The sequence below is a fragment of the Ornithodoros turicata genome, chromosome 3 (assembly GCF_037126465.1).
Source record: "Ornithodoros turicata isolate Travis chromosome 3, ASM3712646v1, whole genome shotgun sequence".
Taxonomy (NCBI): Eukaryota; Metazoa; Arthropoda; class Arachnida; order Ixodida; family Argasidae; genus Ornithodoros; species Ornithodoros turicata.
The window spans coordinates 14,130,071-14,146,652 of NC_088203.1; the positions used below are offsets into that span (position 1 = coordinate 14,130,071).

A 16,582-nucleotide genomic window follows, 5' to 3' on the forward strand; every position below is an offset into this window, starting at 1 on the left:
AAAAAGAAAAACATGTGGTAGCCTCAATCATATAATTTTTGTAACCGCGATTGCTTCAACCAGTTTTCACTGCATCTTCTAGAGTCTTTTCATTGGTTATGTTGTGACTTGCGACTTCCCGGTACTGGAACGTTTGTTTGCTGTACTTTGAACATCACCGTCTTTCACAAAATGTGCATTTTACTGTTTCTGCATGGCGATGCGTGCTTTGCAAAATGCTGAGAGCGTTTGAACCACCGTAATCCGACTGGAAAGCTCTCATGTGCCGGAGGTGGTGGCATTGTTGTGTTTCGCTAGTGATGCTCTCTGTCTGTGTACTTCTGTGAAAAAGCATGCATGACTTCTCGGAACTGTTGTACCTAGTTCTTCTGGTAAGCAACAAAAGTGTTCGGTTTTTCTCTTTCAGCTTCCGTTCAGACCCCAGGGAAGTAATTGGATATCATGATCTCGATGAGCCGCAGGACTTGGAGCTGTTTTAGCTTGTCACCTCTCGATTTTAGACCCCCCACCCATTATTTCATTCATTATAAAACTTGTCATGCTCTAATAATCACACCTCATTTTCAAAATTGGACCAAACCTGGCATCATTACTGCATGCATTGTCAACATTGTGTCTGCGAAAGAACCCAGTGTTTTCACGACAATAAACTAGAGTACCACAGACGCACACATGCAGAAGGAAAATGTTCGACCCCGTTGTTTGTGTGTTCACGCGGTGAATGTGGTGAATCATGGGGGAGTGGTCAGATACGTCCGGGGGAAAGTTTTGACGCAGACCGTCTTTTCGTTACAGCAGAAGTCCACGTGGAGAACCCAGAAAACTCGTCACCTACAGAGACCTAGACGCGCCGAATGACGTGGACTTTGCATAGATTTAACCCTGTGACGCCCTCCCCTCCCCCGAGTCACCTATAGGAGGAAGTAATGCAGCGGGTCGCGTGCATGACTTCACGAGTTCCAAATTAAAATCCCGCAGGGCTAAGAGAACGTCGCACCACTCACGTGTGTGGCAAAAACTTTTATTGTCGTTCACGCCTGCAGAGTTGCTGCTGCGTGACACAGAAAAACGGGTTTAACAACAGTGACGGGATGACTTAGGAATCGTTTGTTTGCTAAATGCACATTCCGTCCTGACTGATTCATTGTTGGTAGTGGCCAGATGTACAAGACGACATGGCTGTTGGGGTGTTTGTGCTTCCATTCCCCTCCTGAGTGTTTGGTGGTTTCCTTGAGGGGGGGAGGAAATGTGTTTGGAAGGGAAAGTGGGTGAGCCATCAGACATGCTGCCACGGGTGGTAGTACATGCTCTTGTTTTTTCATCTCCCGTCAGAGAAATAAATTCGTTTTAGTTGCACCATAAGGATACTTTTTTAACATTTGCACTGAGGTCTGGGCTACAGAAGAACCACTAAGGTTTACTGCGGTTGAATACAGAGAGTAAGAACTGGTGTTCTAAGAGTTAGCTGCGTTAGTTGTTACGTCCGATAGGAAAAGTTTCAGGGTGTCTTCTTATTGATGGGAAGAATGCAAGTTGTGTGTATTCCAGCACGAATGACACGTGCCGTTGGCAAGGTTTTACCGTGGGTTCTTGTAGGGTGGGGATAGCAAGCTCGTTAACTTTGTGGGGCCCACGTAGTAGGGCCATTTGCAACACCACCGGCCTAATTCTTTTTTAGAAAAGCCAAGCTGGTGTAGATGACCAGGAAAACAAATGTCGGAGGAACACATTCGGCTTTGTCATCAGCCTGTGCTGGCAGTGCGAGCCTGCAATCGATGAACATTTGTTCAGTCGCTGTCGAGGTGCTGGAACTGCGACGAGGTGGACTGGTGGTACCGCTCGCGCGAAGCGTAGTCCACGTTTTCTTCGGTGATTTGAGCAGCTGTGGTTTCCACCTCTGGCTGCATGGGGGCCACCACCATTTGTTCATAGCTGGATGGTTTCCTCCTGCAAGAGAGAGGGCATATTTTGGAGCACGGACCATTATAACGAACTTCTCGGTATAACGAAGTCCTCATGTGGCGAAGTAGGGAAGCTGTGCCCCCCTCCATATTGGATACATGGTCGTGTCATGTCGACGTGCATATCAAAACTGCACAGCCCGCCCCGCAAATAAGACTTCGTAGGGTAAATAACCAACAATTTCGTAGCGAACACGTCTATAGCGAATTTTGTTGGATGTTACACGGATATTGTTTGTTGTTTTGTCGGATATATACAACGCCCCACCCTGGGTGGAGGAAATCTTCGCGCCTTCCTGGAGTACCACATGGTACTCCAGGAGGTGCTTGCCTTGATGCCCAATGGCTCCTCAAGTGGAGCGTATCTTTCCTCCACTCACAAGAGTCTTGTCGGGTTGTCGAGTCGAGGATCGTTTCAGAATACGGCCGTAAACCCAAATACCCTGTCTTCACACTCTGGTCATACGATGAGCTCGAAAGCAAGCTGAAACCTCCAATGGGCGCGTCCGCATCTCAGGCAGACTTTACACTTGAATGTATCCCACCGAGAATCTCGCAAGAATACCTTCTTCCTCTTGGATGCTCAGTGAAGGCGCCTTTGTAACTTAAAGTGCCACTACGGACTAATCTCGTGTCTTCAGTATCCTCCCTAAGTTACGTTACTCAAATCTTCTTGTCTCACTTTACATTCCTGCAAAATATTTTGGCGCGTGACGCGAAAGCTAGAGAAATGTAATTTTTATTTTTGAGAACTGTGACGTCATGTTAGGCTCCGGCGGAGCGTCCGGCTCTCATCTGGCAATGTTGTTGCCCTTCGCGTCTTCCGGGGGGGCTCACGGGTGGCCCCACGTGACATATCATACAACCGCTCCGACCTTCGAGAAAACACAAAGGAAGAAGACATCTCTCCCATTTTCTCGTCTTTCGATCAGCGTCACGTGACTTCTCTACCACGTGACCCTCCCCGAACGCTGGCGTCGTTGCTAGGAGACGAGTGGCCTCTCCAGAACATGGCATCATTGCAATTTGCGGGCTTATGATTACATCATTCGCTGCTCGCGTCATCGAAACTTGTGGAGGCTCAGCAGACCTTCCAAAATTGACAAAAATGCACAGTGTTCGTAAGCAGGATTGAAATTTCGCGTGTAGAATTCTCGAGGTACCTTCTTTTCATGGACTGTATAAAATAAACGGTGTTTTCGAAGTCCGGAGTTGCACTTCAAGTTTGCGCGTTGGTTTTGAAATGCAGTATACGTACCCGATGCAGCGAAGACACAAGTTTTTCAACCGCGGTAGCAGCTTGAACTCTGTCACCCCTGAGAAGAGAAAATGGTAACAGCGCTCTTTATGTACTGTTTGTTCGACGCACACACTTTCACTCGGTACCTGGAAAGGAACCTGGCTTCATTCGTCCTATGCACAACCATAATAATACTAGCGTCGTCAGAGCCGCTAAAGCGTAGCCCCACTGGACGAGGAACATGATGGTTAACTTCGCAAAAATCTGAAATTGAAGAAAACTCAGGAAAGGTGCACTGTATCGAAGATAATTCTTCTATTTGTTATACACACTGCTAAAGGAACAGCTTCCCCCGTTATATAGCAGACGCCCCCCCCCCCCCCCCCCCCCCCCCCCCCCCGAATGGATGCAAGGGGCATGATTGGCTGTCCCTGTTACGTCACTGGTGCTGGAATCGCCGCGATGTTTATTATTCGTTGTTACTTTTGCATCTGCTCGTGTGGGAATTTTTACACACCATACTCCGAGGCAACATAAGATAACCACAGTCACAAAGACGATTATGTATAACCCGTGTTCAACTTAAGGAGGGCACGGAGTGCAGTCCGTCAACAAGCGTGGGGCGGGGCTTGAACGTGCTGTTCCTTTACGTCATTGATTACGTAACGCTGCCGTGCAAAGCATGCTGATGGGCACTACAGTCACTATCAGCTATATCAGATAGTGTTTTTCCCGCTTCTTTCCCACCACAGCAAAATGTAACCTCGAACCAGTCCTCTCGTGACGTCATATGTTTGTAAATAGAGGGTAGTCTATAAGCTGTTGGGCGTATATGTAACGTTCAGTACTTACACCTAGAACCGCGAGCCACCGATTGTACAGCTTGGAATACCAGGCATTCGATTTCTTGGAAATCTCGGGCCACGGCCCTGCTCCTGGCGAGAAGAGTTTCAAGGGCCACATGTAAAGACAATGGTAGTTTGCGTTTGCCAAGTACAAGACGGTTACCTCTGCCAAGCAGACAACTCTTGTCGTTGAGTGTAGAGTCGCTGTCTCCCATACTGGACCCTTTGCTGCCAATGGGTGTGCCAGGTGACGTGGACTCCGTCACGCTGCTGCCTTCTTTACCACCTGGGCTGTGGACTCGCTCCGGGAACAGCTGGTCAAGGTCGCTAGCCTGCGCATTTTTTCCCCTTCGTTGATCGCCTTTGTACTTGGGGGCCAGAAACGGCGTTTTTTTTTATTATTATGGACTTTTTCTGTAGACTGACAATCAATCAATTCGTCCGTATTTGTTTCCACGAGTAGTATATTCCCTGATTTACGAATACCTGCTTCACTTTTCGCCAGCTCGAGACGTGAAATTTATTATCGGCATTATGTGAATGCCTCATTGGAAACCCCAAGATTCGAAATTCGCGCGCAGAAAATCAAACGCGTTACGTCTGTGCGAGGACACGTGGGCGTTCCCTTGGCGCCTGGCCTCGTTTGCTCCCGCTGCAGAGAATACGTGAAGAGGGGGCGTGGGATAGGACGCTGACACGTGACCATCGGGGCGAGAGCGTCAGGGGAACGTCACGCGACCCGTTGACGAGATTCTCCTGCTTGCTCCTCCCCGTATGTGCGGGTCCGCTGCCATCTGTCGCGACAAAATACTAATAACTCTAGAAGTGTATAGATTCCCACCTCTCAATTTCGAGAGAAAGGACCCGTAGGAGAGTTTGGAGTCAGATGCCCCTGCAGGCATATTTATTTCAACGACGTCAGGAAGCGAACTTTCCCTTTAACGCAAGCACAGAAGGCGGTCGCTTGCGGCCTATGGTCAAGACCTGTATCCGTGCCTTCGAATATACAGCACTTGTTGGAACGTATAGGGTTCTGTTTGGGTACTATGAACCGTGTTTTCGCTGTCGCATATACCAAGAATGTTAGTTTGAAGTCTACTACATATTAACTAGTAAAGACGTCTGAACACGTTGACGGACGATCCAGAAGGTGCGAGACATACAACGTCAACAGAGGCTAGTCGACTGAGCGTTGTACAGATATCGAAAAATTTCGTAATACCGTTTCCTTACCTTGCCAACGCTAGTGACAGCACCGTAACCAGGGTAGTGGCCCGACTCCTGCTTGGAATCCCCGTAGAAGACCGGCGCCTGCTGGCGGAACCGTTCTCCTCGGCGACGCTGCTGGTCGTACGTCATGGCCATTGAGAAGTAGGCGTACTCCACAGCCGCGTATGTCAACAGGAACGGAATTGTGACGATGGGTGCCAGCGTGTTCACCTTGCCAGCCAGCACGAACACGAAGATCACCAATGCGAAAAGCACCAGGGACACAACAGGTACCCGATTGGGACCTTTCTGCAACGTTATGAAAAACTATGTCAAGAGCACCAAGAAGGGTTGGGATGGGCGAGTCGTAAAGCAGGAACGTTGCGGAGTTCGGTAAATGCCACTCCAAACTAAATAGTGCCATGTTATTTCATTTTTCAATCGAAGACTTAGTACGCAAAATACAATGTCGTCGGTGAACGTTACGCGCTTCATAGTTTCGGATTCTCCAAGAGTCGGTGACGTCACCGATAGCTCTGGCGTGTGTCTCCTAGCAATACCGCATGTACTTTCCTGAAGATACGAGATATAGCCCCCAGTGGCACAACGAACTACGGTGGCGGTGCTTTGTAGAAGACAATGAACTGCAGAGCACGTCGTGCTTCAGATGTGACAATTTCGAGGCTCTTCTACAGGAAAGCAACATAGTTGTCATGCTTACACCCAAACCAAGGATGTGAGGTAAGATGCCGTCGTTGGCCATACTCTGCAGGATTCGTGGCGTCGTGTACAGGGCTCCGAGGCACGAAGACATTGAAGAGATGTACAAGCCGGAAAGAAGCATCACTCCTACTGCTGAAACCTGACATATAATACTAAATGGACTTATGTTCATTATACAGGGGGGAGGGGGGGAGGTTCGAAAAAAATTACCTTCTCTGCAATTAAGTAGTCAGTCTTGAGAGCCCAGCGCTGGCAGGTGCTGCCCAGCCCTAGCACGAACACCAGGTACAGGAACAGGCTGGAAAGGACACGCTACATTCATTTGCGCCTTGCTCATGCTGTCTGTTGTCCGAAATAGAAGCTCTTTAAAGCGCCACTCCGGACTCGGGAAAACAGCGTTTATTTTATTTAGTCAATTAAAAGAAGATGCCTCAAGGATTCTATACGCGAAATTTCAATACTGTTTGCGAACGCTGTGCATTTCTGTGATTTTTTGAAGATCTGCTGAGCCTCCACAAGTTTCGATGACGCGGGGAACGGGTGACGTAATTATAAGTAGCGGTGAGTGTGGGTAAGCAAACTTGGACCCGCACGGTACCTGCGCGTGTGTGACCCGCACCCGCAAGAATTTAATCTGGGCGACCCGCAGTGCTGTCTGTATACCCGCATTGGGACCCGCAGGGGGAAGTGAGCGGTATACACGTGCTCGGCCGCCAGCTCGAACCCCGTTTTCTTGTTCACCCTGCGGGTGATGAAGATGACGATGCGGCCACGATACACCAGCGATTATGGTATCACTGAAACAGGGGAACATAGCCTCGACAATGCCGGTGGGTGGCCTGTCCGCGGTCCGCTTGCTGAAAAGCCATCACCTTAGTTTCCTAAGTGCATTCCCACCACAACAGGAATTAAGCCACGCGTTATTACTATAGCGGACCACTTTCGTTCCTCGTCCACTTTACCGCTGTTTCCATTTTAAAACAATGGAAATTCTGAGTGTTGGCTGTGTGTCTCGGACGGCTTCAATCGTATGCCAATAAAACTGTTATTCAACAGAGATCCATATATGTCTGCATTAATAATCGAGCTCGCCCGCCAGCACTTGCCTGCTGCAGTCTGGCACATGGATTTATACGGCCAACGACATAGGGCACTGCTGAGCTCGCGTGTGACAAAGAGGGATCACTTAGTTGGCCTGGCGAGCGGGTAATGCGGGTATACCCGCATTACCGGCGGTCGCATTGCGGGTGCACCCGCATTTTACCCGCTACCCGCAGCGATCGCGAATTCCTACCCGCGAATCGTGAGTATGTGCGGGTACCCGCGGGTATAGCCGCGCTCAGCTCTAATCATAAGCCCACAACTTGCAATGATGTCATGTTCTGGAGAGGGCACTCGTCTCCTAGCAACGACGCCGGCGTCCGGGGAGGGTCACGTGGTGAAGTCACGTGACACTAATCGAAAGAGGGGGAAATGGGAGATGTTTCTCCCTCCTTCGTGCTTTCTCGAAGGTCGGAGCCGTCGGATGATATGTTACGTGGGGCTCCGCTAACGGAGTGCAAAACGTGAAGTGAGACAAGGAGATTTCAGTAACATAACTTTGGTAGGATTCTGAAGACACAAGATTTAGTTCGTAGTGGCACTTTAAAGGATAGTTCGCTGTTAAGAATCCATTTGTAGATTTTTTTTTTTTTTTTTTTTTACGGGTAGAGCATTCCCTTAATTACGGAGTCCATGCTTTATTTTTCGATTGCGGTATACAACGTATTATAGGCATGGTGAATGGTTGGCATCCACGCAGTTTGAAATTCGCGCACACAGTGACGCATGCGCGACGTCAGTGTGACGACACGAGTGTTTACGATGGCGTTTCCATGGCGCAGGGCTTCGGTCGCTCCTGCTGCAGTACTCTGCGCTCCGCTGCAGATAGCACTTATATGTGAAGATGAGATGTGGGGCGAGGACGCCGACACGTGACCATCCTGGCGAGAACGTCACGGAAACGTCACAGATGAGCTGATGAACAGGTCGTCCCGCTTGCTCCTCCCCAATGGGTGAGGGTCCGCTGCCGGCTCTCACGACAAAATACGTACATATAATTCTGGAAATACGTCGATTCTGAGCGAGAGGGCTCGTACGAGAGTTGTTTGAAGTCAAATACCCCTACCAGACATGTTCCTTTCAATTACGTTACTGAGCGAACTGTCCCTTTAAAGACGGACGGATAAGCACGAACGGCCTAGGTGCAGTTCCTCTTTTGTCCACGAAGTTCTACGAGCTCTGTGAACTTAACGTACCATGTCCCGATAGCGGCCATTGTTCCTGTTGGAACGTCCCGGACAGGATTCCTGAGGTCGTCACTCATATTGATACCGGCGAAGACGCCGGTCATTGAGGGAAAGAAGACGCCGAAGATGGTAAACCAATTCTCTTGCGCGCCGTACTGTGGGACACTGTTGTTGGCAAACGTCGCCACATGGTAGCCCGTCACACCGTGTTCTGCACGTGCAAGAGAACCTATTGCTTCACAAGCGCAGAGGCACTGTGCGCGTTTCGTTGCATAGGCGCTCACCGTAATCGTAACGAATAAATGTCCCAACAGCGAAGTCCAGCGCCGCCAGGAGAAGGATGATGAGCAGTGCGAACTGCAGCCGCACCACCCACTTAACACCCGCAATGTTGATCCCTGTAAAGGAGAGAAAATTCATCCAGTTTTCGGCCTATTCTTATGCACATGTACCCACCAAGGAGTAGAAGGACAAGACCTGTTGCCATTCCCCGCTCCAACCAATGGTCGTTTATCTTAAGGAGCTGGCCCATGGACTCGGCAAAGCCTGTCACGTGCAACGCGCAACTCACCGCCTGGAATGACATCACATAGCATATCGTCCGGACCTTAGCGTTTGTCCGCAAAAGCCTTCACCCTCCCCCTGTAGTCATGGCGTAAAGTTCGAGCGTAGGTTTTGACGCTTACAGACATACAACACAAACATAGTGACGTCAGCTTGTTATAAATCAACGCAATGCATACAGTGCGCTCACCTGCCCGAAGCAGTAGATCAGGGATACTGCTCCACCGATACGTGCTCCTAAGATGTGGGACACAAGGACATGGACACCACCCGATTCGATGCGACAGCGTTGGCTCACCCCGATACCTGACAGCACGGCGACGGTGCACACTACCACTGTGCTCACCACGATGAGGACGGAGTGCTCGATTCCTGCGTTGCCCTGTTTAGAAACACACAATCACGATATGTCCTGGACCAGACCGTGTATTTACATGGGCGACGTTCCCCAGAATACTCCAGCGGAAGATGCACAAGACGTCATAGCTTTTTGTTGTGACGTCACATCTTTTCGTGCTCTGATAGCCAGTGGTATAAACCAACACTCCCTAGATAGAGAAGGCCTGCGCATTGCCTCCTCTCCCTCCTTCGCTACGTAGACATATATATAGTCAGATTTCGTCTGCTACAGCGATTCACCGTTCTGCGAATTCAAGAACCCGCAAATGATTGCAGCTCACCTGGAACCTGCAGGCCTAAATATTTCCACAAAAAGTGCAAGACGCTTCCCAGAATATCACCTTTGAGAAAGATTGAGACCGTTCTGCGTTTTATTTCCAAGTTTTCCATTTTAGTACGCGGGGACGTGCAATCACAACTCGCAGACGACAGTGGTTCTTCTCCATGGCCACGACCGCTGAAAGCACGTTCGTGATTGGCTACGGCCGTTGAAAACACGATCCTGATTGACTGACACTTAATTGTGACGTCAAGTCGACGAGCGCGCAGGCTTTCTGTATCTAGGTGGTGTTGTATAAGCTGCAGCCACAAAACATTCCGTATAGCAGACGACAGGTCGTCTGCAATGTGCACAGTATGCCACTCCTGATATTTCGGTGCAGTGCGGTGGTCAACATAAGACGGAACGGAAGTTAACAATTTTTTAAAATACTTTTTATTCCTCTAGAATATTCCGTGGGGATATTGCTCGTGTGAACACACGGAGCGGATCATCTAGGGTTCTCTCGTCCCACCTAAAATTCCTTGTCAAAGAAAAGATACGTACGACGATCCATCCGGAACGGAGAAAGACAATCACGCTGAACAGATGGATCATACAGGTGGTAAATACACCGTCCCATGTTCCGAACAGGACCGGCTCTGACACGAAGAAGTTGGCGGACCACCAGGGTTTGCTGCCTTTCGCCTGCTGCCGTACGAAAAGAAGCATTTGTTCATCGCTCTCGTGTGGTACAAGAAAGTGTCGTACCAGGTCTTCGTGGAAGAGTTCGTTTTGAGGGCTGTCGCATATTGTTCTTTGTTGAGCCGTGTCTTCGGATCCGCTGAGTCCGAAACGTCCCCAGTTCGGTTCCGTGCCTTGCTGAGGCGCTTTGACCTGGGTATCGCCGCGATCCTCCTCAGACATAGAGACGATATGTCGTCTGCGGAAACGAACATCGCGTAAGTTGATGCTTGGCAATTTGGGAATGCATACACCCACAGCAAAGTCTTACGCTTACAAGAATCTACGCAAACTTCAAAACGATCGATTATGTCATCTACGCAGCCTGTATGGATTGCATTGCGTATGGTGCGCGGGCAGTCGTATTATTGAGACGATCTTATACGTACATCGTCTATAGACACATGTGATATAGCAATGGTTACGAACACATACGATTATGAAAGTCGGCGCGAGACCTTTACATTCACAAATGCATCAACAGCTGGCTCACTGTAAAGTTCTCGTCGTGTTAACTGTGCAGGTCCAAAACCTGGAAACGGGCACATCGCTAAATTCGCTTCAAAGCTATTCGCAAAATTCGCAAAGCAGAGACTTCCCCACGGAGAGCTACTCTCATTCCGACTCGAATTTCCCGCCATATACCGCTGCTTGGACACCGTGCTGGATCACTGATGCCTCCGGTCGTTACAGCAAATAAAACCCACGTGAACCATTAAAAACCCAGGTGAGCACACTGCCGACTGCGTTCCACGCCGTCATAATTCCGTTGTAGTTTGTGTAACTCACGCTAGCAAATCAAAACACCCATGCAATACACTTCCATATGGTGACTTGCTCTTCGGCCAGGACCTTCGTTATGCCACTCGCCTGTTTGCAACTTCCCAGAGGAAATTTGTCCTCTCCGCAGCTGAGAGTGATAGCTCACCTATGCCGACGAGTGAGCTCTTCCTTGTGCCATATGTTGCTTCCGCCGATGTACAGACAGAGCAGCTGGATGCCGGTGCACCGATGCACCACGAAAGACTGGCGTTCCGGCACTGAGAACACTGCGCGCATGTGCACCACAAAGGTGACGCGATCGATGAGAGACAGCGCTCTTCCGTGTCGTACGCAGCGCCTGCGAACGTAGTAGCGCATTCTGTTGACATTATAAAGATTTTTTCTACGATGAAGCTGGTGGAGTTCACAAATGGAGCGCTCGCGCGCTCGCGGATGCGCGGGTACCAAGTCTTCCGACGGCGATGTGGAGGAAACTCTGTATAAGAACATGATTTTGTAAAGCTTCTGCCGAGACGTATAGTCCTATATGTATGAGTGGATGCAGCAGGATGCTGGTATTGTTCTCTCAAATAAGGAAATGTATGCCAGCGCAATGGGGTAACAAAGGGATTGTGATGGCCACTCAATATAGCGTATTGCAGGAAAAAATATTTCGGGAGGGGTTCTATATGCGCGAATTTTACATGGGAGAGAGGAGTTACCCTCTTTTCCCTCCCCCAAATGCACTATAGAAGGCAAACCCCCTCCCCTCCCACCTTCTGGGTACGCCACTGTGGCTTCTGTATATCGTGCGCATGTCCTGCTGAATCGCCTCGTCGTATAGAGAGGGCACCAGTAGAGTGGAACCTCACTCATTACTGCAACGGCGATAATACCACGTAATCGATGTGTAAGAGATGGCATCGGGAGCCATTTAAGTAGGACGTCGTCAAATACAACTGAATTGCAAGGGGGTAAGACAGACCCAGGACAATAACAAATATGTACACATAACTTCAGATGGATGAATTGAACAACTTTAGGCTTGTCACTATGAGTTTTTACAGGTGCAGGAAATGTATTGCCTAATTCAGTTCGTACCTTCATGGTGCAGCATAGAGTGAGACATAGAAATTGTTTTCTATGCTCCGGGGAAAAACACAGATGCGAGAAAGAGGAGGCTGATGGCCTGTCAAAACAGCGCGCTCCGGCTGAGAGCAAAATGTCAAGGGTCGTGATGAATGGCGCGACGAAAAGTAACGCCTGCCTAGACGTATGCGTGCGCGAAATGCGATACTGTAAGGCCATGCTACGAATGAGAAAGACTTTCATTCTTCCTGGAAGGGCATCGCAACACCGTAGCACCATCGTAGAATTCAAATAGACGACGCATGCTCGTTCCTCGGGCTTGAACGCTAGAAATCTAGAAAAGCTAGAAATCTAACAAACGCTAGAAAGCATGAACGAGAAAAAAAAAAGATTAATACAAGCCCGAGGGTGTATGCACTTGACTGAACTGTCGTTGGTCCCACAGCTTAATATTGAGTGTCCTCAATTGTCATGTTTGGTGATGTGACATTTCTTTCCCATATGATTTCGTTTCATCTGTGCCCGATGCGTGTGCCTCCTGACATCCTGCGTTAAAGCGACAACTTTATAGGGCCCAGCAAAGTTGATGAACATATGTAGGTCGGTCCGTAACAGCTGTGGAGAGGAGGAGGAGAAGCAATTAACAATGGCACCGAAACGAGCGCATTGGCTCGAAGATCCGGACCGGGTGATTGCAGGGATGGCCCAAAGACGCTGATAATTTTGTATTTACCACTTATGGGACATTTGTAATGAAAGTCGTCCCAGACAAGTTCACAATTAATTAGTGTCCCATTGCGAGAACATTCCATACACGTAAGTAGACCATCTATGCCTGCAGTCAGGTTGCGCCATTGACTTCGTCCACGCGGCGCCATCAGCCATAACAGAATCCGTGGTTGAAAATAAGGAAACATTATTTATTTATAAGCATTCATTCTACATGTCGAACATAAATACGGTGTAATGTGTGGACACCACACCAACGATCATATTGCCTTTACGAGGTGCCTCTGTATACCGCTACGCATGAAGTCCTACATGACAGGTGCGATGGCCATGTCCTGTGACGACAGCATGACGGAGGCGTTTCTTATGATGCGCATGACGGCGGTCTCGTTCCACAGTGGCTCGTGCCACGTTACTCGGTACCACGTCACGAGGCCCATGACGCAACAGACGACGGCGAAGGTAGTAAAGCACAAGACGCCCGTCCGCACGAGGGCGCGACGGCCAGGCAAACGACGTCGACCACCTTCTCCGCTACCACTTGCAGCCTGCACAGAAGAAATAGCCATGAGCAGTCGTGTATAGGAGTTAAGAATAGCACGACGAACGAAACACTTTATCACACTGTATGTATCCCAAATTTGGTTTCTCATAGTTGTGACTTATGGAAAGTATTATAAAATCAATTTCTACTTTTGACAAGTATAACGTCGCCGGGTGTGCAATCTACCAACGCGTCTGGCAACGTTGCTCCTCGAAAGTCGATTTGCGTCTCCTCACCACTGTTGCTGGCTGTCTTCCAACGTGGGGCGGAGAGCCGAGACGGGCGCTGTTGCTGCTGGGAGGAGAAAGGCACAAGGGTTCCAGGTGATGTCACTTACTCTTGGCGAATCCGAAACTATAAATGTTAGGGAGAGAGCCGCAGGACGAGGGCTGCCGATATTTCGAAAATTTGTGGGAGCGTGTATAGTGGCACTTCGCAATTCTGGGACCGCCTGCACGAAAGTTGAGGAATTCCTCAGTGACGTCCTCAGCAGATTTGCTGTGTCCCGTGCTCATGCAGCCTCGAGGGCAATAGCGTGTGGCACGAAGCCACTGAGTACAACACTAAGAAATCTCCTCAACGTTCGTGCAGGCGGGCTGTGGTTCGATCGGATGGTTTCACTCTGCCCACGGTCAGTGTATATATGGGGCGCATTGAAGTATTGTATATTTTTAATTTCTTAGCACCACAACGCAATTGTGGCTTAGTTGTGTGTAGGGGCGGAGTAGTTGAGAAACGGAGAGGCTAATATTCGTCCCGGACCGATATTTATTTGGATAATTTACGGGAAAACCTGGGACGGCACAGCTGGTGGCGGGAGTCCAGCCCCCCCCCCCCCTCCCCAAGAGAATGACCTTGGGGCTACACACCAACGAGGAAATGCTGTATCTACTCGGCCGTGTCACTAGTATACATACAGGTAATGATGCACATATACTAGACATTAAAGGAGCATGGAACAAGAGTGCGCGCAGCAGCGGCGACCTCTCACAGCTCCTTCTGGTGAGGTCAGGTCATACGAGCACTTTTATTGGCTGCCAAGAATCATCTGCTACAGGAAGGGAGCAAGACGACCCACAGACTGCTCTGTCTCTGTGTCACAAGTGGGACTGGCGGCGCCAAATACAATCGAAATGAGGACGCGCGCCTCACTATTGTGCGTATGACGTGACGTCACAGCCGAGGGAAGCAGCTTTTCTGGGATTGAGAGCCTTCTTGCGCATCAGGATTGCCCGCTTCACTCGTACTTTTGCGCGAATATCTATCCCAGGGCATATAGACCTTCAATTTTTCACTCCTTCAGACATTTTCTTTCTCGAGCCATTCCATGCTCCTTTAAGATCTCTGCCCCCCCCCCCCCCCCCCCCCCGATGTGCTCAGTTCCTTTAGCTCCAGGGTGCTGCCAACGTCACCTAGATACAGAAGGCCTGCTTATTGCCTCCTCTCCCTCCTTCGCTACGTGGACATATACAATCAGAATTCTTCCGCTATTACGATTCGCCGTTCTGCGAATTCAAGAACTCGGAAATGATTGCAGCTAACTTGGAACCTGTAGACATGAATCTGTAGACGAAACGTGCAACACGCTTTCCAGAAAATCAGTCGGAGTGCGTCCTTCCTCAGGTCCGAAAGCTTGTTCTTTAGTATAATAAATTATTTAAATGTTTCAATCCAGTTAGATACTTATCTTTTGCTAGACTTTTCCCATTTTTGCTTGTTCTTCAGTATAATAGTATATAAGCTTGTTCTTTAGGATAATAAATTATTTAAATATTTCAATCCAGTTAAATACTTATCTTTTGCTAGACTTTTCCCATTTTTGCCTGCTGAGTGCTCGTTCGTAATTGGCTACCGTCGCTGAAAACACGATCCTGATTGGCTAACTATAAGTTGTTACGTCACGTCGACGAGTAAGCAGGTTTTTTCTATCTAAATGGTGTTGGTACTGCACGATGCATAGGGTACCTGCTCTGGATCCAGGATGGGTCTCTCGCCTGAGGCACCTTCCTCTGGTTGACGGATGTTCGTGGCCGATGCGGCTTTCGTCACAGCCACAGGAGACGCACCGGCGTTCCTGGACTGGTCGTCAGGCTCTGGAGTGCGTCCTGCCGAGTCATCTAAGAACTCCAGGATTAACCCTTCGTTGATCTCGCCTTCGCTGCCGTCTTCGCTCAGCTTGCTGGACATGTTCAGTTCCCCGGCTTCTACGGACAGCGAGCGGTGAAGTTCCATCAACTAGGGTCGCTGGTGACGTGGGTAGTCCTCGTTGCAGTGTTTAAAAAAATGAGCGAAACGCTTCCACGTACGGCCAGCTTCCAGACGTGAGCAGCCAGCGCGGTTTTCTCCGTCTTCTTCTTTGCCGGCTTCATAAAAACAACGAATAGCCCAGTGACAGTTCACCAGAGAACTAAGAAAATTGTACTGATGAGCGATTATGAATCTAAGTGAATCAATCTCTGGATGACATGTAAGAGATTAACTGAATATAGAATGTTTTTTCTTGCTCGTTCAGGCCACGGTGGTGGTGGTGTTAGCGGCGTGCTATTTCCGAGCGTTCTGCGAAACCACCCGGTGCAAACTGTCATCGTCGAATGGAGGAGGGGCGGACGCCCTTCTACCTGCACCTTCCGACGTTCCTATAAAGGACGCGGATAATGGGATATTTCCAGGATTTTCGTTTCGGTGGAGTTGTCCTGTAGTTGGGGGGGTGACACCCGTATTTGCTGCTTTTCTTGCTTTTTTTACCTTTCTGGCAAGCATTTTGGGGGTGCTGCAAAATTTTGGGGGAGGGCATTAGAGGGGTGTGGGAGGTGCTGGGAAAGTACCTGTATAGATATCGATACTCCGTTCCATTGTGCGTACGTGCATGCATTTCTTACATGGGAGCGTTCCCGAACATTCGGCTTTCTTTTTCTTTCTACAGATCTATATTTTTGCTGCACTTTCCCCCCACACATATATTTACACCGTCCCGTGTCCACGAATAGCTGTGAGAATTTCACTATATTTCTTCGCAACCGTTGCATTTATATTCAGTTCGAATTTCGCGCACTTTTTTTCGTGCAGGTTGTGGTGCCACCTTTTAATCGTGTGCCGCAGCTTCCGGAAGTACCGTTGCTGCCTGCCGACGTAAACAAATGTCACTTGCTCGCTGCGTGGTTTGTCCGTGACCTTTATCACCATCTTGTGGTTCCGAGCCATTTACCGACTATCTATCGGTGAAAAA

General features: G+C 49.1%; 3 protein-coding genes across 9 annotated transcripts in view; 1 reads left to right on the plus strand and 2 right to left on the minus strand.

Moving 5' to 3' along the window:
- The window catches only part of LOC135388161 (serrate RNA effector molecule homolog), a 22,880-nt gene extending 21,524 nt beyond the window's left edge, over window positions 1-1,356 (plus strand). For 4 of the 6 annotated variants that reach the window (XM_064617534.1, XM_064617530.1, XM_064617535.1 and 1 more), the window contains one exon: window positions 796-1,356. In XM_064617534.1, coding sequence (XP_064473604.1) covers window positions 796-874 — 79 coding nt within the window. In that variant the 3' untranslated portion in view covers window positions 875-1,356. Of the gene's footprint in view, window positions 1-406; window positions 666-795 lie in introns of those variants that run through there. The other 2 variants (XM_064617531.1, XM_064617532.1) reach the window with 2 other exon arrangements.
- LOC135388162 (solute carrier family 12 member 8-like) lies at window positions 1,008-11,446 on the minus strand. Of its 2 annotated transcripts, none has more exons than XM_064617538.1 (15): window positions 11,161-11,446; window positions 10,260-10,431; window positions 10,056-10,196; window positions 9,021-9,212; window positions 8,723-8,840; window positions 8,551-8,664; window positions 8,276-8,477; window positions 6,189-6,276; window positions 5,977-6,117; window positions 5,280-5,564; window positions 4,210-4,378; window positions 4,054-4,136; window positions 3,348-3,465; window positions 3,220-3,277; window positions 1,008-1,947 (listed from the first exon to the last, which is right to left on the minus strand). In XM_064617538.1, exons 1-15 carry the CDS (start codon window positions 11,370-11,372, stop codon window positions 1,788-1,790), a joined length of 2,253 nt encoding a protein of 750 aa, XP_064473608.1. In that variant the 5' UTR covers window positions 11,373-11,446; the 3' UTR covers window positions 1,008-1,787. The 2 variants fall into 2 exon arrangements, with proteins under 2 accessions (XP_064473608.1, XP_064473607.1); XM_064617537.1 differs by having other exon boundaries at window positions 10,056-10,199; window positions 11,161-11,445.
- Window positions 11,447-12,982: 1,536 nt separating this feature from the next.
- Window positions 12,983-15,718, minus strand: LOC135389935 (uncharacterized). Its single transcript, XM_064619981.1, has 2 exons — window positions 15,322-15,718; window positions 12,983-13,360 (listed from the first exon to the last, which is right to left on the minus strand). The coding sequence occupies exons 1-2, from the start codon at window positions 15,586-15,588 to the stop codon at window positions 13,121-13,123; spliced, it is 507 nt and encodes a 168-aa protein (XP_064476051.1). The 5' UTR covers window positions 15,589-15,718; the 3' UTR covers window positions 12,983-13,120.
- Between the last annotated feature and the right edge of the window lie 864 nt (window positions 15,719-16,582).